Source organism: Pogoniulus pusillus, chromosome 23 (assembly GCF_015220805.1).
Source record: "Pogoniulus pusillus isolate bPogPus1 chromosome 23, bPogPus1.pri, whole genome shotgun sequence".
In the NCBI taxonomy this organism is placed as follows: Eukaryota; Metazoa; Chordata; class Aves; order Piciformes; family Lybiidae; genus Pogoniulus; species Pogoniulus pusillus.
In genome coordinates this window covers 2,910,118-2,932,962 of record NC_087286.1, presented here as the reverse complement: position 1 = coordinate 2,932,962, position 22,845 = coordinate 2,910,118, and the positions used below count along the sequence as shown (strand labels likewise).

The 22,845-nt window shown below is 48.4% G+C and overlaps 1 protein-coding gene across 3 annotated transcripts in view; it reads left to right on the top strand.

Moving 5' to 3' along the window:
* CRHR2 (corticotropin releasing hormone receptor 2) overlaps positions 1-22,845 on the top strand; it is a 221,981-nt gene that overhangs the window by 193,218 nt on the left and 5,918 nt on the right. For all 3 annotated transcript variants that reach the window (XM_064162364.1, XM_064162363.1, XM_064162365.1), the window contains 3 exons: positions 4,980-5,065; positions 6,947-7,082; positions 8,735-8,776. In XM_064162364.1, coding sequence (XP_064018434.1) covers positions 4,980-5,065; positions 6,947-7,082; positions 8,735-8,776 — 264 coding nt within the window. The remainder of the gene's footprint in view (positions 1-4,979; positions 5,066-6,946; positions 7,083-8,734; positions 8,777-22,845) is intronic.

Below are 22,845 nucleotides of genomic sequence, written 5' to 3'. Positions count from 1 at the left end.
CATTTGGAACTTGCATTCTGCCAACAGGCTATAATTCCATCTGGCACCTGCCACTGCAATTGCAAAAGAGGCAAGCTTTGGATTTCTGCCTTTTGTTGTGTCCTTGATAGAAATGTTTCATAGAATCATAGAATCAACCAGGCTGGAAAAGACCTCCAAGCTCATCCAGCCCAACCTAGCACCCAGCCCTGGCCAATCAACCAGACCATGGCACTAAGTGCCCCAGCCAGGCTTGGCTTCAACACCTCCAGCCACAGAGACTCCACCACCTCCCTGGGCAGCCCATTCCAATGCCAATCACTCTCTGCCAACAACTTCCTCCTAACATCCAGCCTAGACCTGCCCTGGCACAGCTTGAGGCTTTGTCCCCTTCTTCTGTTCCTGGCAGCAGAGCCCAACCCCACCTGGCTACAGCCTCCCTGCAGGCAGCTGCAGACAGCAATGAGCTCTGCCCTGAGCCTCCTCTGCTGCAGGCTGCACACTCCCAGCTCCCTCAGCCTCTCCTCACAGGGCTCTGCTCCAGGCCCCTCCCCAGCCTTGCTGCCCTTCTCTCAACACCTTCCAGCACCTCAACATCTCTCTGGAATGGAGGAGCCCAGAACTGGACACAGCACTCCAGGGGTGGCCTGAGCAGAGCTGAGCACAGGGGCAGAAGAACCTCCCTTGTCCTGCTGCCCACACTGCTCCTGTATCTCAACATTTCAAGCCTTAGTCTGATCTGATGAAGAATCTCAAGCTTTGGTGGCAGAATTTTAGGGGCAGAGGTTTCTTTCTGTGGATAAGGGACACTTCCATCCTGCTTCACCTCAGTATTTTCCCTTGACCATTTCTTTCTGTTACTGAGAAATGGAGCAGCCACTAATGTGAGGAGTTCAGAGGCTCACAGCGTGTTAGGGTTGGAAGGGACCCAAGGAGATCATCGAGTCCAATGCCCTGCCAGAGCAGGACAATCCTATCTAACACTGATCACAGAGGAACACATCCAGACAGGCCTGGAAAGTCTTCATGGAAGGAGACTCCACAACCTCTCTGGGGAGCCTGTGCCAGGGCTCTGGGACCCTTACAGTCAAGAAGTTCCCCCTTGTGTTGAGGAAGAACCTCTTTTGCTGCAGCTTACACCCATTGCTGCTTGTCCTATCCCAGGGAGCAGTGAGCAGAGCCTGTCCCCCTCTCCTGGCAGCCCTCAGATGTTTAGAATCATTTATCAAATCCTCTCTCAGTCTTCTCCTCTCCAGACTGAGCAGCCCCAGGTCCCTCAGCCTCTCCTCATCAGCCATGCCCTCCAGTCCCCTCATCATCCTCCCAGCCCTCCACTAGACTGTCTCCAGCAGATCCCTGTCCCTCTTCAACCTGAGGTGAAGGTTCAGGTCCCATCAGTGACATCAAGCCAGGTTTGTCTCTGAGAAACAAAGCAAAAGCCACTTTACTCCAAGCTCTTAAATGTGACAAAGACAATCCCAGCAAGAACAAGCACCGAAACTGCAGTGGGTTCTGTATTTATTTGCTCCCTAAGGCCCTGCTCTGCTAAGAAAGTAATTTCCAGAAATGTCACTTGTTAGCTCTTGGAGCAGCATTTCTGTAATTCAGATAATCAGTGTTTAATGTACATGATTCCCAGTGCTGCCAGTCTCCCAGTGTTTATTCAGGTGCTTATTGAACCATTTGTTACAAACAAAGTTAGAGTAACTGCAGGGAAAGGCAGGATGGATGCCAAGAGACTCTAATCACTGAAATATATCACACTGCACGGGAAAAAGAATCAGGGGCACATTTTGAAAGCACCTTTAAGTTGCCAGCCCTGCTGCAGCCTTCATGAGGGGTTGGAAGTCAGTCACAGAATTGCTCCATTCGTAGCCTGCCAAATGCCAGCAGCCCTGGGACTCTGGAAGTGCATCTCAGGTGAGCGTCTCCTCCAAGCCTGGGTTGTGATTGAATCATAGAATCATAGAATCAAGCAGGTTGGAAGAGACCTCCAAGCTCATCCAGTCCAACCTAGCACCCAGCCCTAACCAATCAACCAGACCATGGCATTAAGAGCCCCAGCCAGGATTGGCTTCAACACCTCCAGCCACAGTGCAACCACCACCTCCCTGGGCAGCCCATTCCAATGCCAATCACTCTCTATGACAACAACTTCCTCCTAACATCCAGCCTAGACCTCCCCTGCCACAACTTCACACTGTGTCCCCTTGTTCTGTTGCTTGTTGACTGGCAGAAGAGCCCAACCCCACCTGGCTACAGCCTCCCTTCAGGGAGTTGTAGACAACAATGAGCTCTGCCCTGAGCCTCCTCTGCTGCAGGCTGCACACCCCCAGCTCCCTCAGCCTCCCCTCACAGGGCTCTGCTCCAGGCCCCTCACCAGCCTGGAGGATAAGCAGGCCTGAGATAAGAGTTGTGTATGTCCTGACCATGTACATCGTCAGCAAAGCCTTTAACACCATCTGCCACAGCAAGCTCCTGGCACAGCTGGCAGCTCAGGGCTTGGACAGATTCACTCTGATATGGGTACAGAACTGGCTGGAGGGCTGGGCCCAGAGAGTGGTGGAGAATGGTGCCACATCCAGCTGGCAGCTGGCACCAGTGGTGTGCCCCAGGGATCAGTGCTGGGCACAGTCCTGTTCAATATCTTCATTGATGATCTGGAGCAGGGGATTGAGTCCAGCATCAGTAAGTTTGCAGATGACACCAAGCTAGGAGCAGGTGTGGAGCTGTTGGAGGGTAGCAGAGCCCTGCAGAGGGACCTGGCCAGGCTGGATGGGTGGGCAGAGGCCAATGGATGAGATTGAACAAGGCCAAGGGCAGGGTTCTGCACTTTGGCCACAACAACCCCAAGCAGCACTACAGGCTGGGGAGAGAGTGGCTGAGAGCAGCCAGGCAGAGAGGGAGCTGGGGGTGCTGGGAGAGAGGAGCTGAAGAGGAGGCAGCAGTGCCCAGGTGGGCAGCAGAGCCAATGGCATCCTGGGCTGGCTCAGGAGCAGTGTGGGCAGCAGGACAAGGGAGGTTCTTGTGCCCCTGTGCTCAGCACTGCTCAGGCCACCCCTGGAGTGCTGTGTCCTGTTCTGGGCTCCTGAATTGAAGAGAGATGTTGAGGAACTGGGAGGTGTTGAGAGAAGGGCAGCAAGGCTGGGGAGGGGCCTGGAGCAGAGCCCTGTGAGGAGAGTCTGAGGGAGCTGGGGGTGTGCAGCCTGCAGCAGAGGAGGCTCAGGGCAGAGCTCATTGCTGTCTGCAGCTGCCTGAAGGGAGGCTGTAGCCAGGTGGGGTTGGGCTCTGCTGCCAGGCAACTAGCAACAGAAGAAGGGGACACAGCCTCAAGTTGTGCCAGGGTAGGTCTGGGCTGGATGTTAGGAGGAAGTTGTTGGCAGAGAGAGTGATTGGCATTGGAATGGGCTGCCCAGGGAGGTGGTGGAGTCTCTGTGGCTGGAGGTGTTGGAGCCAAGCCTGGCTGGGGCACTTAGTGCCATGGTCTGGTTGCTCGGCCAGGGCTGGGTGCTAGGTTGGGCTGGCTGAGCTTGGAGGTCTCTTCCAACCTGGCTGATTCTATGATTCTAAGTTTTTCTGCTGGTCACAGTTTACAAATCAGAGTTTTGATTTCAGGTTTGGTTGTTTGCTGCTTTTTTTTTCTTCCCTGTTTTCTTTGAGAGGAAACTTGCATAAGAATCTCACTAACAGATGCTCCAACAGCAGTAATTAAGCAGATCTCAGTTCTCAGTAGTGAGATGGTAACAGAAATAACAATCACCTAGCTCAGCAGAGTAAACCTGCAGAGCAAATCCATCAGCTCACCTTTAATGGCAATTAATAAAAAAGGCATTTTTCAGGTGTGATTCATCCACTCTTGCAGTGCAGTGTGTAGCCTGCACCGAGTACAAAGGGAGCCCAGCAGGACTCACCCATTCAGACCTCTGCAATGCAGCCTTGCACCCTGAGTCTCTGGCAGCCCTACCCAACCATCAGAGCCTGCTGCACAACAGGCAGGTTTTGGCAAACCCCTGCCGTAGCCACACTGCCCAAAGCTCTGTGCAAGGAGCCTTCAAGGGCAAGGGAGGGGATTCTGCCCCTTGGCTCTGCTCTCCTTAGACTCCACCTGCAGTCCTGTGTGCGGTTCTGGAGCCCCCAGCACAGGAGGGACATGGAACTGTTGGAGCCAGCCCAGAGGAGGTGCCATGAAGTTGCTCAGAGGGCTGCAGCAGTTCTGCTCTGAGGACAGGCTGAGAGAGTTGGGGCTCTTCAGTCTGGAGAAGAGAAGTCTTCCAGGAGACCTTGGGTTGGCCTTCCAGTATCTGAAGGGGGCTACAGAAAGAATGAGGAGGGACTATTGACAAGGTCTTGTAATGACAGGGTGAGGGAGAATGGGTTTAAACTGGCAGAGGGGAGATTGAAACTGGATGTTAGGAAAGGGTTGTTTGCAGTGAGGGTGGTGAGACACTGGCACAGGTTGCCCAGGGAGGCTGTGGCTGCTCCCTCCCTGGAGGTGTTCAAGGCCAGGTTGGATGAGGCCTTGAGCAACCTGCTCTATTGGGAGGTGTCCCTGCCTATGGCAGGGGATTGGAGCTGGATGATCCTTGAGGTCCCTTCCAACCTAAACCATTCTCTGATTCTATGATTTGGATTCTGTGGGCTCACCCAGGGCCAGATGCAAACAGCCAAACAAATCCCACCCTTTGTTCCTTGTGGAACCTGGGGAAAAGAGTAAAAGGGAGTAGAAATAAATGCCATACTGGGACCATGAGTTCTGTGCTCCTTTTCCAGTGCTGTTTTGAAAGCATTGGACATTTGCTGCATTAATCTTTCTCATAAACCTCAGAGTCTGTTGCAATCAATGGGAAAACCAAGAGGTGGTTTTCAATCAGGTAGGAGCTTCAGTGTGTGCCTCTAAGCCATCAGTGGGACTCACTGGTGTTGTTTTTTCCCCTCTCATTTCTCTAAGCCATCAATGGGACTCACTGGTCTTATTTTTTTCCCTCTCATTTCTCTTGCAGATAAATTTTGTGTTTCTATTTAACATAGTTAGGATTTTAATGACAAAGCTGAGAGCTTCAACTACTTCAGAAACAATACAGTACAGGTAAGCCAGCTGGTACCTCTTGCTGTCTCTCTTCTTAGCAAAGAACTGCCTTGCCTGCCCTGTCCTTGTCCCATCTCTGTCTTTCCAGATGCCACTGTTGACCTCAGAGGCTGTGTTTTTTGCCCCTTGAGCTCACAGAGTTGGGTACACAGTATTTCTTTTCACAGGCTGTGTGTAAAAGTGTGCCTGCCTTTTTTTCTATCCACTATTTCAGTGTCACAGAATGCCAGGCTAGAAGAGTCCTTTGAGATCATCTCCTCCAACCACTTGCCTAGAGCTGGCAACTGGTGCTAAACCAGTGCCCAACCAATGCAGTCAGCCTGGGCTCACAGGCACAGAGACACATGTACTGCTGCAGCCACCAGCATCTTTGTGCTAGTTTGAAGCCACCCAAACCATCACAATCTTCACCTGCTTCAGACTTGCATATGCCCCAGCACATGGCCTGAAATTTGCCCTTCCAGTGAAATCTGAAGGGTTCAGTTTCAAGTGAGGGCACGAATTTTATCACTGGGCAGTCAAGCTCTTACACTGGGAAGCAGAACAGGTTCTGTGGAGTCATATTGGTCACAACCCTCTAAATCATTTCTGGCTAAGATCTCAGTGTGTCAAGCTGAGGCTTGAACCTTGGTGCCCTCAGATCAGCCTGATCTTGTCTCTGGAGGCAGTTCTGCTGCAGTCATGGGACTTTTGTAGTTTTGGCTGGTGCCTTCCTTATACTGCTGACTGGGGTTTGAGGACAAATGTGAATGCAATGGTCTGGCTTTCTTCATCAGGCTCCACTCTGCAGGTTTCCTCAGAAATGAAGGGGGAAAGTATCCCTTTTTCCTGCCCAAACCTCATGCCATAAAGCTAAAAGAAGGATTAAAAATAACCCTGATTCAAATCTCAAATTTCTTCCTGCCACAGCTTGCAGAGGCTATTAGAGATATTAGATTCTGAGGCAATCTGAAGTAACTGCCTTCATCCCTGCACAGAGGATGGTGATCTTATCCTCACTATGAACTCAGTGAGGGAATCTTCTTTTTCACAGCCTAAGCAGCAAAACTTAACCATTCCAGTCAAGGCTGGGGTGAGCCTTGCTTGGCTGGAGCTGAGTAATCCAAACATGTGTGAAGCAAGTATTAGCTGATGTGGCAGCTGCTTTAAGACTGTCACTCTGTCCTGACACTGGCAATATTTCTGTGCTCCCCTGCCTGCCTATCTGCCTGTCTTTATCTACCTGTTACAGCTTTATATAGAGATTTAGACAGGCTTAGCCAAACTGCAGCCTTTTGTGTTTGCAGAGGATCTAGCACAACGAGTGCTGTTCTGCAGCTGACATCCCAGAACACTGATGATACTGTGATACTGTGATACTATTACAGCACCAAGAATAAAGACTAGCCCCTGATAATTGTGTTGATAGTCACTTGTCCTTCATTGTGCAACCCTCTGCTTATTTATTGTCTCTAAGACAGCCCTAAGCAGTTGTGTTGGGTGTGCAGGTGTTACAGAGAGTGAGCAAGCCTTTGTAGTGCAGGCAGGCTTAAGCAAAAGCTGGAGTGCATTGAGAAGAGTGTGGCCAGCAGGTCAAGGGAGGTTCTTCTCACCCTCTACTCTGCCCTGGTGAGGCTGTGCCTGTTGTGTCCAGTTGAAGAAGGACAGGGAAGCACTGAAGAGAGTCCAGTGGAGTAGATGTGGAATGCTAAGTGGACTGGCTCATCTCTTGTGAGGAGAGGCTGAGAGATTCAGCGCTGTTTAGCCTAAGAAAGAGAAGACTGAGAGGGGAACTTCTCAATGCATGGGGTGGGTTCTTGTCAGCCCATGGTGGCCAGTGACAGGACAAGGCTGATGAGCTTGTCTCTTGTGTTCACTTTGTTTTCTGTCTCTTGCCCACAGGAAGGCAGTCAAGGCCACGTTAGTCCTTCTGCCTCTGCTAGGCATCACCTATATGCTCTTTTTCGTCAACCCTGGTGAAGATGACATTTCCCAGATTGTCTTCATCTATTTCAATTCCTTCCTGCAGTCTTTTCAGGTAAGAGAGCAAATTTGCAATTGGTATCAGCTGCCCTTGAAAGGATCCTCAGTGCTTCTCAGCCATGAGCTGAAGGCAATGAAGCTGATGATAGAAATACAAGTTGAAAGCGGCTCTGGTGCTTACTAAACAGACACTTAAGCATGTCCTATGGAGTGGAGATCTCCTCTCAGGTGTGTGCTGGTGTCTCCCTTAACATCAGCACAGTCTGCAGCTGCAGCTTCTCACCTGGGCTCCCATTTAAAGTCAATGGAGAAAGAGATGATTGTTCATTCTGTCCCAGTCTGCCTGAGAGAGAATGATGAATCCCCCTCCCAAGATACTTCTCTCTCCATAGTGAGCTGAGACTTAGACTTGATTTTGCTACAACAAAAGGGAAACAGTTCCTACCTTTTGGGCTTGCTTAGTCAAGACATTAGCTATATTGCCCAGCCTCCCACACCAGCTCTCCTACAACTGAGAATTCACACCCTGTCTTCTTCCTTCCCTCGGTGTAAGATTCTGCCAGGATGTAGGAGGCAGTGGAATATGAGTAATTGCCTCAGCTTCTTGTATTTGGCACAAACCCCAAAGCTATTGAAGACCTTGAATGGTATTTACCCAGCCATTTCTGCTTAGGTGTGTCCTACAGCTTCACCTCTGCTGAAAGACCTTCTTGAGCTAGGGCAGAACTGCGTCTCACATTAGTGCTGTGCCTCTGCTACATGCAGGAGCAAGCATTCTGCTAACCATGATATCAGTACCTATGCACAGCACACCTGCACACAGGCTTATGGATGAGAAAAGTTCTGACCTTTGAATGGCTGTTTTTTACAGTTTTCTCTTGAAACACAGAACATTCCAAGCAGAAATCACAGCTGAACACCCAAAGTGAGGAATGCCCCTTGAACAAAGAACCAGAGAACAAAGCCTTTGCCAGTGAACTGATCCACGTTTTCCACTCCCTGAAATTAGTTGTGCTTTTTATCTTCTGCTGCTCAGTGTCTCAAAAAGTGCTGCACTGCTTATGTTCATGTTAGTGCTGTGAAGAGATATGTAAGAAGGAAAAACACAGGGAGCCTCTCCTTTATGGTGACAACAATTACAGCCCATGGATGAAAGTAAAATGGGTAGGATTCCACTCACAGGTTGAGAGATGAAAGTGTCTTCATGTCTTTGTCTGAGCTTCCATTAGAGCCATTACACTCTGCAGCTGCTGCAGGGGTAGTCACAGCAGATTCCACAGAGCAGTTGGGCTCAGATGAATGCAAGCAGCCTGATGATGCCCTTGCCCACACATGTAAGGCCATTCGACACCCCCTTGTAAGTGTGTGAGATATCCACATAGAGCTGCAGGTATGACATAGCACCTGTGAAGGGTCTGTGCCACTCTGGGGAGGCAGCTGGAGGCTGTGGGTATGCTTTAGCACACCTGAAGTGGCAAAGCCCTCTGTGAACGAAGTCCTGGTAAGATTCTAGCCCTCGTGTCTCACCTGTGAGCTGCAAGACACTTAGTGTTGTCTCAAGAAGTGGTAAAGATTTCACCTCTCCAGAAGTGGCTGATCTCAACGAGATTGTGCTTCTGCTCAGCATGATCCCAGGATAAAGCTCAAGCCCTGATTCTGTGTGTCAAAATACTTGCCCAATAATCGACTGCTTTCTCTTCTTTGCAGGGTTTCTTCGTGTCAGTGTTCTACTGCTTCTTGAATGGCGAGGTAAGCAGTGTCCCCTGCTGCCAGTGGCATTAATTCTCAGGAGGTGGAACTTGCTTGAATGATTGCAGAGACATCAGCTGCTTTTACATGGGGTCATAGTCCCGTTTGTCTCTTGCTCTTGCAGGCTAATGTGCATCTGAATTGCCCAGCCCTCTTTGCAGACAGCCTCTGTTCCCAAAGCTTCATCAAAGTCAGGTTATTACCTCAGGGGGGCAGAGGGAAAGAAATCTTCTCAGATGATAACATTTTTATTCTTTGCTTTATGACTTCTTTGAAGTTCCTCATTAGTGACAAATAAGCTTTCTGGGCATACATAAGCATTGCTGCTGAGCTCTGCTCACGGTGAGGATATGCTGCAGGTGACCCACTTTCATAATGGGATTGCTGTGCTGAGCTAAGAGAGTTAGTTTTGCTCTGTGGGTGTCTCTGAGTGATCATTGCCTGTTGCCCTCACAGAAGAGGGCTGGGGACAGACTCCCCCTCAGAATTAATTTTAGATGCTGCTATCCAAGCAAGAAATGTTTCACTAATATCTCTCAGGGTGTGACTTGCACCCCAAAGTGTCAGGGGTTTGTATCTTTTCCCTCTGCTTCCAGTGCCAGTGTCTCATCTACCTGCATTTAGATCTGCCATCTTTGTCCAGTTAGAATTGGTATCTCTGCAGAAATTCATTCCATGTCTTAATTATTCTGCTCAGTTGGGATACATTTTGTTTGTGCTCCTTCTTCATTTCTCGGTGGGCTGTGAGGAGGAATGGACATGCTTCCTCACCCAGCTGCTCTGCAGCGTTTCCTGTGCAGTCATAGCATCATAGAATCAGCCAAGTTGGAAGAGACCTCCAAGCTCAGCCAGCACAACCTAGCACCCAGCCCTACTCAATCAACCAGACCATGGCACTAAGTGCCCCAGCCAGGCTTAGCTTCAACACCTCCAGGCACAGAGACTCCACCACCTCCCTGGGCAGCCCATTCCAATGCCAATCACTCTCTCTGACAACAACTTCCTCCTAACATCCAGCCTAGACCTGCCCTGGCACAACTTCAGACTGTGTCCCCTTCTTCTGTTGCTGCTTGCCTGGCAGCAGAGCCCAACCCCACCTGGCTACAGCCTCCCTGCAGGCAGCTGCAGACAGCAATGAGCTCTGCCCTGAGCCTCCTCTGCTGCAGGCTGCACACCCCCAGCTCCCTCAGTCTCTCCTCACAGGGCTCTGCTCCAGGCCCCTCCCCAGCCTTGCTGCCCTTCTCTCGACACCTTCCAGCACCTCAACATCTCTCTTGAATTGAGTAGCTCAGAACTGGACACAGCACTCCAGGTGTGGCCTGAGCAGTGCTGAGCACAGGGGCACAAGAACCTCCCTTGTCCTGCTGCCCACACAGCTCCTGAGCCAGCCCAGGATGCCATTGGCTCTGCTGCCCACCTGGGCACACTGCTGCCTCAGCTTCAGCTACTCTCTACCAGCATCCCTCTGCCTGCCTGCTCTCAGCCACTCTGGCCCCAGCCTGTAGTGCTACTTGGGGTTTGTGTGGCCAAGGTGTAGAAGCCAATGAAGCACCAGTATATTCCTTTTTTTTTGTTCTGGTTTTATGAGGTTTCTTGGCTTTTCTTCATTCCCTCTCCTCCTCATTGGACAGCAGGTCATCCCTCTTCTGGTGCACGAGCTTATTCCTCCTCAGGTGGAGGATCCTACACTTGCCTTTGCTGAACTTCGTTAGGTTCCTCTCCACTCAATGCTCTCATCTCCCAGTTTTGTGCTATGAAGAAGACTTTATGTCTTAGTGTGTGTGGACAGCATCACCTCTGAAGTATAGAAGTAGGTGGAGAAGTACCAAAATAACTTTTGCATTTGCTCAGAGAGGTGTCCCTGCTAGAAGTGGTGATGAAGGTAATGCCACTCAACTCCCATGAGGTACCAAGACTTTCAGTGGGATCCACAGCAGGGTTTGCTCTAAAAGAGGGAAAGAGCCTCTCAGTAGAAGCCTTTCAGTAGCCTGAAGTCTTTATAAATATCAGTGAAGCCTTGCTGAATTATTATCTCTGCAGTGAGACCAATATTTCTGTCTGTGTGATGGATGTGCTGATGACTGGCTATATCAGTGGGTTTTCAATACTTAGGCTTTCCATTTATGAGAGAGTTGCATTCTTTAAATGCATGTAATAGTCTTCAACAAGTTATTAATCCCACACCGTGCCAGGCCTGCTGTGAATGATGACACAAGCAAAAAAAAAGCTCCAGAACCCATTAATTTCAGACTTTAATCATGCTGTAATCTCAGATGCATCTCTACCATTCCATATTTGATACAGCTTGTAACTAACTGCTTTAAAACTTCCAATTAACTCTCTGTAGCAGAGCTCCAACAGTAGTGATGAAAGTTGTCAGTTTCTGTCTTTTTGTCAGTGTAATTTGGAAAGCAAAGGGGGAAAAAAGAGTTTTTTTTCTCTGTAACACCTTGTAGCCTCCCTTAATTTAAACAAGCTTCTTTAGCAAGACTCTGAGGGGAGTAGACATCACCATTGTTTTCATTTCACAGCCTGTGATCTGGTTCTTCTCACCAAAACATTCTACCCTGCTTCAAACTAGCACAATGCATGTCCTTAGGACTGAGAGCATTTTATGACTATGAGTTCTTTTGCTCCAGATCAGAGGAGTTAACACAACTGTGCTGCTTGAGCATGTCTGATGTGCTAGTGGAGAAGGCAGCACCTCCAGCACTCTCTCTGAAGACAGCACATTGGTCATACAAGATATGCTGTTCAATATCTTTATTGATGACCTGGACGAGGGGATTGAGTCCAGCATCAGTAAGTTTGCAGATGACACCCAGCTGGGAGCAGATGTTGATCTGTTGGAAGGTAGGAGAGCCCTGCAGAGGGACCTGGCCAGGCTGGATGGGTGGGCAGAGGCCAATGGGATGAGATTTAACAAGGCCAAGTGCAGGGTTCTGCACTTTGGCCACAACAACCCCAAGCAGCACTACAGGCTGGGGACTGAGTGGCTGGAGAGCAGCCAGGAGGAAAGGGACCTGGGGGTACTGATAGATAGTAGCTGAAGATGAGGCAGCAGTGTGCCCAGGTGGGCAAGAGAGCCAATGGCATCCTGGGCTGCATCAGGAGCAGTGTGGCCAGTAGGACAAGGGAGGTTCTTGTGCCCCTGTACTCAGCACTGCTCAGGCCACCCCTTGAGTGCTGTGTCCAGTTCTGGGCTCCTCAATTCAAGAAGGGTGTTGAGGTGCTGGAACATGTCCAGAGAAGGGCAACAAAGCTGGTGAGGGGCCTGGAGCACAAACCCTATGAGGAGAGGCTGAGGGAGCTGGGCCTGTTTAGCCTGGAGAAGAGGAGGCTCAGGGGTGATCTTATTACTGTCTACAACTACCTGAAGGGGCATTGTAGCCAGGTGGGGGGTGGCCTCTTCTCCCAGGCAACCAGCAATAGAACAAGGGGACACAGTCTCAAGTTGTGCCAGGGTAGGTCTAGGCTGGATGTTAGGAAGAAGTTCTTCACAGAGAGAGTGATTGGCATTGGAATGGGCTGCCCAGGGAGGTGGTGGAGGCACCGTCCTTGGGGGTCTTCAAGAAAAGCCTGGATGAGGCACTTAGTGCCATGGTCTGGTTGATTGGTTAGGGCTGGGTGCTAGGTTGGACTGGATGAGCTTGGAGGTCTCTTCCAACTTTGTTGATTCTATGATTCTATGAAAAGGGCTTGGTCTGGGTTTTGCAGCGATTTGGTCTGACATTTCAGCAGTGAGATCACTGAAAGGAAAAAGCAAAGCTATTAAATTGCAGCCCATGCAAAGAATTTCAAATGGGCTGAATTTATTTCCCTGTGCTCTGTAGCAGGCATCTGACCTGGGAATACAAACATCTCTTTTCCCTTCATTTCCACAACAACACACAACATTTCAACACAGATCTTGGAGCAGCTGTTTTTTGGCTGGGGTGAGACTCAGGAGAACAGGCTATGCCTTGAGAGACTGCATGTCATTTGGACCCCTCTGCTGGAGATATGATCCTTCAGATTTCAAACAGGAATGTCTTTCCAAGCCAACACATTATAGACAAGAGTGAACACACAGGAAGAAGCAGCAGCTGAGCTAAGAAGTTGGCCATTTATTTTTTTGTTCTGGTTTATTGCTTCTGGAAAGTTCTAAAGGGGTGACATGGGTTAGGAACTTTTCCCCCCACTGCCACTATTTGAAGGAAGACAAAGCTGTATTTCCAGCATGGCAAAATTTACAACCATATATATATATATATATATATATGTATATATATCTTTTATATGTGTATATATATATATATATATATATATATATATATCCTGATGATACTGTGATATATATATAAAATATTTATAAGTATTTAAATACAGAAGTAAAATGAAGCTATATTAGAGCATGGCAAAATTTACAACCATATATATATTATATATAATATTTTATATATATATATATATAATATTTATAAGTACAATTATGCACAAATGAGAAATACAGAAGTAAAATGAAGCTATATTTTAGCATGGCAAAATTTACAACTATATATATATATTATATAATATTATATATATATATATAATATTTATAAGTACAATTATGCACAAATGAGAAATACAGAAGTAAAATGAAGCTATATTTTAGCATGGCAAAATTTACAACCATATATATATATTATATAATATTATATATATATATAATATTTATAAGTACAATTATGCACAAATGAGAAATGCAGAAGTAAAATGAAGCTGTATTTTAGCATGGCAAAATTTACAACCATATATATATGTTTTATATATAATATTATATATATTAATATATATATAATATTTATAAATACATGGATGAGGCACTTAGTGCCATGGTCTAGTTGACTGGCTAAGGCTGGGTGCTAGGTTGGACTGGATGATCTTGGAGGTCTCTTCCAACCTGGTTGATTCTATGATTCTATGAATTATGCACAAATGAGAAATACAGAAGTAAAATGAAGCTATATTTACAGCATGGCAAAATTTACAACCATATATATATATATTACATTTTTAAGTATTTACAGTTATGCACAAATTAGACCTACAGAAGTAAGATGAAGCCATATATGCAGCATGGCAAAATTTGCAAGTGTGTATATATATACACACAAATACACAGTATTTGCAAGTAGTTACAATTGAATACAAATTAGGAATACAAAGTTAAGCTGAAACCACATTTACAGCATGGCAAAATGTACAAGAATATATATATATATATAATATTTACAATCATTTAGAAGTGTGTGTATATAAATATAGACACACAATATTTACAAGTATTGACAATGCCATACATGTGCGAAATACAGATGTAAGCTGAAGCTATACAGCATGGCAAAATTGATATGCACATATATATATACACACACATAATATTTACAATTAGTTACAATTGTAACTAATTGTATGTGCAGCAGGACCTTGACCGCCTGGACAGATGGGCAGAGTCCAAGGGGATGGGGTTCAATAGCTCCAAGTGCAGGGTGCTGCACTTTGGCCACAGCAACCCCATGCAGAGATACAGGCTGGGGTCGGAGTGGCTGAGAGCAGCCAGACAGAGAGGGATCTGGGGGTGCTGATTGATACCTGCCTGAACGTGAGCCAGCAGTGTGCCCAGGTGGCCAAGAGAGCCAGTGGCATCCTGGCCTGCATCAGGAATGGTGTGGCCAGCAGGAGCAGGGAGGTCATTCTGCCCCTGTACTCTGCACTGGTTAGACCTCACCTTGAGTGCTGTTTTCAGTTCTGGGCCCCCCAGTTTAGGAGGGACATTGAGATGCTTGAGCGTGTCCAGAGAAGGGCAACGAGGCTGGGGAGAGGCCTTGAGCACAGCCCTACGAGGAGAGGCTGAGGGAGCTGGGATTGGTTAGCCTGGAGAAGAGGAGGCTCAGGGGAGACCTCATTGCTGTCTGGAACTACCTGAGGGGAGGTTGTGGCCAGGAGGAGGTTGCTCTCTTCTCTCAGGTGGCCAGCACCAGAACGAGAGGACACAGCCTCAGGCTGTGCCAGGGGAGATTTAGGCTGGAGGTGAGGAGAAAGTTCTTCCCTGAGAGAGTCATTGGGCACTGGAATGGGCTGCCCGGGGAGGTGGTGGAGTCGCCGTCCCTGGAGCTGTTCAAGGCAGGACTGGACGTGGCACTTGGTGCCATGGTCTGGCCTTGAGCTCTGTGGTAAAGGGTTGGACTTGATGATCTGTGAGGTCTCTTCCAACCCTGATGATACTGTGAGACTGTGATAAATTAGAAATACAAAATTAAGATGAAGCTACATTTACAGCATGGCAAAATGTACAAGTATATCTATATGTGCCATGGTCTGGTTGATTGGCCAGGGCTGGGTGCTAGGTTGGACTGGATGATCTTGGAGGTCTCTTCCAACCTGGTTGATTCTATGATTCTATGATATATATAATATTTACAAGTATGTGTATATATATGCACAATATTTACAAGTATTTACAATGCCATACATGTGAGAAATACAGAAGTGAGCTGAAGCTGTGTTTACAGCATGACAAAGTTTACAAGCATATCTCTACATAATATTTACAAGTAGTTACAATTAGATGCAAATTAGACACAGAGAAATCCAAACTCCCTCCTAAACAAAGAAACTGCCCAAAAGGGCTCAAAGCTACTCCCCTCCTTCTCCCCCTCTATCTCAGACAGACAAAAAACCAAAGCCAGCAAAGTGTTAGTTGCTAACTGGGATTAACAGAGACAGTAGTTCAGATTAAAGGAGAAATGAACAGGGCAACATCCCAGAACAGAGTTTATATGTTGGCTTTTTATCCCTCTCAGCAAACCAGTGAAAGATACAGGCCCCATCATGATTTTTTTTCACGACCAATGATCAAGTTCTGTCATTAAAATACTCCAGTTAGCCTCCCAAGCCAGCACAAGGTGTTTGGAGCCATGTATCTGTGCCATGGAAGGGCAGGAAATGCCACTGCCACTTGGCTCTCGTTGATTTGTGCAGAGACTTGATGGAAAAGAAATTCTTTGGTTTGGGGTTTTTTTTTGGGGGGGGACACACAGAGAAAATCTGCTAGCATGAGGAGGCAAAAACATGGCAATTCAATTTAACTGCAGTGGTAAAGACCATCTCTGGAGTTGCAAGAGAATTAAGGATGAGAGGCATAGAATCATAGAATCATAGAATCAGCCAGGTTGGAAGAGAGCTCCAAGCTCAGCCAGCCCAACCTAGCACCCAGCCCCATCCAGTCAACCAGACCATGGCACTAAGTGCCCCAGCCAGGCTTGGCTTCAACACCTCCAGCCACAGAGACTCCACCACCTCCCTGGGCAGCCCATTCCAATGCCAATCACTCTCTCTGACAGCAACTTCCCCCTAACATCCAGCCTAGACCTCCCCTGGCACAGCTTGAGACTGTGTCCCCTTGTTCTGTTGATGCTTGCCTGGCAGAAGAGCCCAACCCCACCTGGCTACAGCCTCCCTGCAGGTAGTTGTAGACAGTAATAAGATCACCCCTGAGCCTCCTCTTCTCCAGGCTAAACAATCCCAGCTCCCTCAGCCTCTCCTCACAGGGCTCTGCTCCAGGCCCCTCCCCAGCCCTTCTGCCCTTCTCTCAACACCTTCCAGCACCTCAACATCTCTCTTGAATGGAGGGGCCCAGAACTGGACACAGCACTCAAGGGGTGTCCTGAGCAGTGCTGAGCACAGGGCCAGAAGAACCTCCCTTGTCCTGCTGCCCACACTGCTCCTGAGCCAGCCCAGGATGCCATTGGCTCTCTTGGCCACCTGGGCACACTGCTGGCTCATCTTCAGCCTACTATCTATCAGTACCCCCAGGTCCCTTTCCTCCTGGCTGCTCTCAGCCACTCAGTCCCCAGCCTATAGCACTGCTTGGGGTTGTTGTGGCCAAAGTGCAGCTTCTGAGGATTGAAGATGTAATGGAAAATGCCATAAGGAACCATACATATGCATTTATGTTAAATGCCTCTTTCAGAGGATGAATGTAGGCTGGCAACTTCTGTTTTAATGACTGCAGTAATCAAGGTGCTCCTCAACACTTTTTTTTCTACCAACTCAGGGATCACAGGACTGAATTGAAGTGCACATTACACTGGATTAGGAAAGAAAGTAAATAAAGTAAGCTGGAGTGGTTTGGAAAAAGGATCACAGGATATTAGAGGTTGGAAGGGACCCAAGGAGATCATCCAGTCCAAACCCCCTGCCAGAGCAGGACCACACAATCTAGCACAGATCACAGAGGATCCAGACAGGCCTTGAAAGGCTCCAGAGAAGGAGACTCCACAACCTCTCTGGGCAGCCTGTGCCAGTGCTCTGGGACCCTTCCAGTCAAGAAGTTACCCCTTGTGTTGAGCTGGAACCTCTTTTGCTGCAACTTGCACCCATTGCTGCTTGTCCTATCCCAGGGAGCAGTGAGCAGAGCCTGTCCCCCGACTCCTGGCAGCCCTCAGATACTTATAGACATTTATCAAATCCCCTCTCAGTCTTCTCCTCTCCAGACTAAGCAGCCCCAGGTTCCTCAGCCTCTCCTCATCACCCATGCCCTCCTGTTCCCTCATCATCCTTGTAGCCCTCTGCTGAACCCTCTCCAGCAGATCCCTGTCCCTCTTCAACTGGGGAGCCCAAAATTGAGCACAGTATTCAAGATGAGGTCTCAGCAGGGCAGAGTAGAGGGGGAGGAGAACCTCCCTTGATCTGCTGGACACACTCTGCCTAATACACCCCAGGATCCCATTGGCCTTCTTGGCCCCCAGGGCACATTGCTGTGCCATGGATGTTCTCCACCAGCACCCCCAGGTCCCTCTCCACAGAGCTGCTCTCCAGCAGTCACCTCCCAGCCTGTGCTCCTGCAGTTTATTATCCCTCCCCAGGTGCAGGACTCTGCACTTGTCCTTGTTGAACCTCATCTGGTTCCTCTGTGCCCAGCTCTGTCTGCCCAGGGCTCTCTGGATGGCAGCACAGCCTGCAGCTGTCTCAGCCAAGCCTCCCAGCTTGGTGTCAGCAGCAAACTTGCTGAGCAGACTCTGTCTGTCTGTGCCCTTATCAATGGCATTGATGAAGATGTTGAACAGGACTGGCCCCAGCACTGATCCCTGGGGGACACCACTGGTCACAGCTCTCCAGCTGGACCTGGCACCATTGATCACCCCTCTTTGAACTCTATCTTGTAACCAGTTCCTAACTCACCTCTTTGCTCTTCCATCCCACATTTCCTGAGCTTGCTCACTAGAATATCTTGGGAGGATAGATTCCCTGCTTTAAACTGTGCTGAAGAAGATACACTTCCACCAAAGGAAAACCCTGCTGGGCATTTCTTTATCACAGTTAAAAGTCTCCAGGTTCCTTTAGCTGATGAACCTTTTTCTGCCTAGGTCATTTTGCTTAGAACAAGATAATGATGTGTAATCAGAGATGTGCTTTCATCACATCTCATCCTGATCTGAGTTTGGATGAGAGTACAAGCTGATCAATTCAGTCTAGTAACAGAGCTTGAGAGCAAGTGTTTCATGAAAGCCTGGCTCTCAGATGGGTGCTGGGCATGGCATTCACCCACATGGTACCTTGGATGTCTCTGACTGTGCTCTTGAGAATGGAATGCTGGGGGTGGGGAAAGCACTGTCCTGTCCTGGTCACAGCCAGGCCTGGGACTGAGAAAAGGTTCAGAGAGGGCATGGATGTGGAGCTGAAATATGGCTCAGAGAGGGCATGGGTGTGGAACTGAGAAAAGGCTCAGTGAGGGCATGGATGTGGAACTGAGAAAAGGCTCAGAGAGGGCATGGATGTGGAACTGAAATATGGCTCAGTGAGGCCATGGATGTGGAACTGAGAAAAGGCTCAGTGAGGGCATGGATGTGGAACTGAAATATGGCTCAGAGAGGGCATGGGTGTGGAACTGAGAAAAGGCTCAGTGAGGCCATGGATGTGGAACTGAGAAAAGGCTCAGTGAGGGCATGGATGTGGAACTGAAATATGGCTCAGAGAGGGCATGGGTGTGGAACTGAGAAAAGGCTCAGTGAGGCCATGGATGTGGAACTGAGAAAAGGCTCAGTGAGGGCATGGATGTGGAGCTGAAATATGGCTCAGTGAGGGCATGGATGTGGAACTGATAAAAGGCTCAGTGAGGGCATGGATGTGGAACTGAGAAAAGGCTCAGTGAGGGCATGGATGTGGAACTGAAATAAGGCTCAGTGAGGGCATGGATGTGGAACTGAGAAAAGGCTCAGTGAGGGCATGGATGTGGAACTGGGAAAAGGCTCAGTGAGGGCATGGGTGTGGAACTGAGAAAAGGCTCAGTGAGGGCATGGATGTGGAACTGAGAAAAGGCTCAGAGAGGGCATGGATGTGGAACTGAGAAAAGGCTCAGTGAGAGCATGGATGTGGAACTGAAATATGGCTCAGTGAGGGCATGGATGTGGAACTGAGAAAAGGCTCAGTGAGGGCATGGATTCTTAGCTCAAGCAGGCTTCAGATTCTAGTATCACCTGGTCAATATCAATAATCAGCTATGAATGAACATATAAAGTGGAAAGCATTTAGCTGACAGAGAGAAACCATAACCAGAGAGGGATAGTGCAGGTTACTTGGTTAGATAGGAGTGTAAATTACTCTCACAACAAGGTGCGAGGCAAGAATGACTATGTTTAATTGTGTGTGTGTTGACTCTTCAGCTAGGCACCATCTGTCTCTCAAGATCTGTAAAGCTCAAAGTGGCTTACTTTGATCTGATCCTCCTGGGAGGCTGTTCGTTGGAATTGCCAGCTGTGAATCACCACTAAATGGTTAGTCAGGCACTGCCCATCAATCTGTGCAGCCTTCACATGCATCATTCTGCACTCCAAGGACAGGCATTAAGCATTCCTTCAAATCAGTGACTAAATGTAAACATGGGGGTGGACTGGAGGCCTAAAGTTTGACTCCATCTCCCACAGTGATTGCTTTCTGAGCAAAAGTGCACAACATAGAATCATAGAATCAAGCAGGTTGGAAGAGACCTCCAAGATCATCCAGTCCAACCTAGCACCCAGCCCTATCCAGTCAACCAGACCATGGCACTAAGTGCCTCATCCAGGCTTTTCTTCAACACCTCCAGGGACGGTGACTCCACCACCTCCCTGGGCAGCCCATTCCAATGCCAATCACTCTCTCTGCCAACAACTTCCTCCTAACATCCAGCCTAGACCTACCCTGGCACAACTTGAGACTGTCCCCTTGTTCTGTTGCTGGTTGCCTGGGAGAAGAGGCCACCCCCCACCTGGCTACAATGTCCCTTCAGGTAGTTGTAGACAGTAATAAGATCACCCCTGAGCCTCCTCTTCTGCAGGCTGCACACCCCCAGCTCCCTCAGCCTCTCCTCATAGGATTTGTGCTCCAGGCCCTTCACCAGCTTTGTTGCCCTTCTCTGGACATGCTCCAGCACCTCAACATCTCTCTTGAATTGAGGGGCCCAGAACTGGACACAGGGTATGTATGAGTAGTGGTGCTAAATGCCTCCCAGGATGACTAGTCAGTATAAAGTCAAGTGAAGGGATCTGACCTTCCCTTTAGGACCAGCAGGCAGCAGTTGGTTACAGGACTTCCATCTTCTCTTCACACCCAGGCATGTTCTGGTAGAAGGTTGCTTCCATTGTTGTCACTCCAGTAGGTCTCTCCAGAATGAGGTCCTGCCAGGGAGCAGAATGAGAAGTCCAGACATAGTGAAAGGTAGCAACTGGTCTGAGGGTCCTTCCTTACCCCATCTTCCTTTTCACAGCACCACTTCTGCTCTGAACTCACACTCACACTCAGAATCATAGAATCATAGAATCAACCAGGTTGGAAGAGACCTCCAAGCTCATCCAGTCCAACCTAGCACCCAGCCCTATCCAGTCAACCAGACCATGGCACTAAGTGCCTCATCCAGGCTTTTCTTGAAGACCCCCAGGGACGGTGCCTCTATGATTCTGTTGGGGGTGTGAGTGTGACTTCAGAGCACCCCACAGCAAAATCACAGAGGCTCAAGGTGGGCTGGCTGCATTCGTAGCCTCCCTCTCAAGTGGCTAGTTCTGGTCCCATGTGGCCTAGGAGAAAAGAGCCACATCTGCTTCCATCCCAAAATGGGAAGCAGATCTTGATAACCAGAGAGAACTGGTTCATGAACAGTGATACATGATATAACAGAATTGCACTCTTGTGATCTTAGGAATTCAACTTCAACATCCCACTCTAGCAGGTGCTGCAAAACTCTTTTGCTGTCACCAGGCTGCCAGGAATTGATGCCAAAGACCAGCAATTGCAGACCCATTCACCAGGCTAATTCTTCTTTTAGGGAGAAGAAGCAGCAGAAGAATGTTACATAAAGTAATGATGTGATGTAAGCTATTTGGGAGGGAAAAAAAATGCCACCTGAGCTTCATTTTTGTTCCCTTTGAGCCCTGCAGATTGTTTTGACTACATCCCTTCCTTACCTGATGGGGATTAAACACTGATAATGGCATCTTTATAGCTGCTTGTTTTGTCTGCTGGTAACATGACCGTCTTTGGCCTGAGGCTGGCTCTGCTGGGAGCCTTGTAAAGCCATAGCAGCAGGATGAGAGGTGCACACACATATAGTGGCTGTATTTATAGTACCCCTATTTCTCTGAGTGTTAACATCTGCAGATCCCCACATTTGTCAGCCCAGTGCTCTCTGTGCTTACTCTCGTCTGCTTCTTTGCTTGCAATCAGGACTGCACTTCATCCTTCCCAGCATCTAGAGAGGCTTCTTCACAGCATTTGCTGTCCTTCTTCCCTTTGAAAAGCAGTCAAGGTATCATGTAAGGCATCACCTTATGTTAGTTCCATTATGTTGTCTCTCAGCCCCTCACTTGTTAGCATTTTCATGTGAGAGATGTTCTCTGGGGACAGAGTATGATGGCATCCCAGTAGTGTTACTTCCAGCTCCCATTACCATGGCAGCTCATTTAATCCTACTCTCCTTGTCAAACCTTTCCTTTTAACCCACATTGCTACTATTATATTTTACTATGATACAATCACAGAATAGTTTAGGTTGGAAGGGACCTCAAGGATCAGCCAGTTCCAACCCCCTGCCATAGGCAGGGACACCTCACACTAGAACAGGTTGCTCAAGGACTCATCCAACCTGGCACTGAACACCTCCAGGGAGGTTGTGGAGCACAGAATCACCCAATGTGATCTTTGATCACATTGGGTGATTCTGTGCTCCACAACCTCCTTGGGCAACCTGTGCCAGTGTCTCACCACCCCCAACCTGTGCCAGTGTCTCACCACCCCCAACCTGTGCCAGTGTCTCACTATCCTCAACCTGTGCCAGTGTCTCACCGTCCTCAACCTGTGCCAATGTCTCACCACCCTCACTGCAAAGAGCCCTTTCCTAACATCCAGTTTCAATCTCCCCTCTGCCAGTTTGAATCCATTCCTCCTCCTCCTGTCATTACCAGACCTTGTCAATAGTCCCTCCCCAGCCTTTCTGTAGCCCCCTTCAGATATTGGAAGGCCACTCCAAGGTCTCCTGGAAGCCTTCTGTGCTAGTTTGAGCCTAGCTGGGATATTTTGGTGAGAAGAAATAGACTATAGGCTGTGAAAAGGAAACAACCATCTCCACCTTGCAGAGCCCCAACTCTCTCAGCCTGTCCTCAGAGCAGAGCTGCTGCAGCCCTCTGAGCATCTTGGTGGCTTCCTCTGGACTGACTCTAACAGTTCCATGTCCTTCTTGTGCTGGGGGACTCCAGAACAGCACACAGTACTCAGTAACTCCCAAGTGAATGGGGCCCTGTGTCCAAAGGACTGTGTAAACAGATCAATCTTTCTTCCTCTCTGCTAATAAAACCTGACATTTCTTCCCAGAATGATGCTTAAGGATACTAAAGTCTCTTTCTTCATTCCTGTTTGAGGGTTGCAAGAGATTAGCCAGCACCAGGATCCAGCATAAGTAATAGCAATACAAAACTGAGGTCTGTTTTATTCAAAGCAACCCTTCTCTGCATGTTTTCATCCTTCTCTCCACATCTTTCATGCTTTTTTATTGCTGTTGTTCTTCTGAAGAGAGT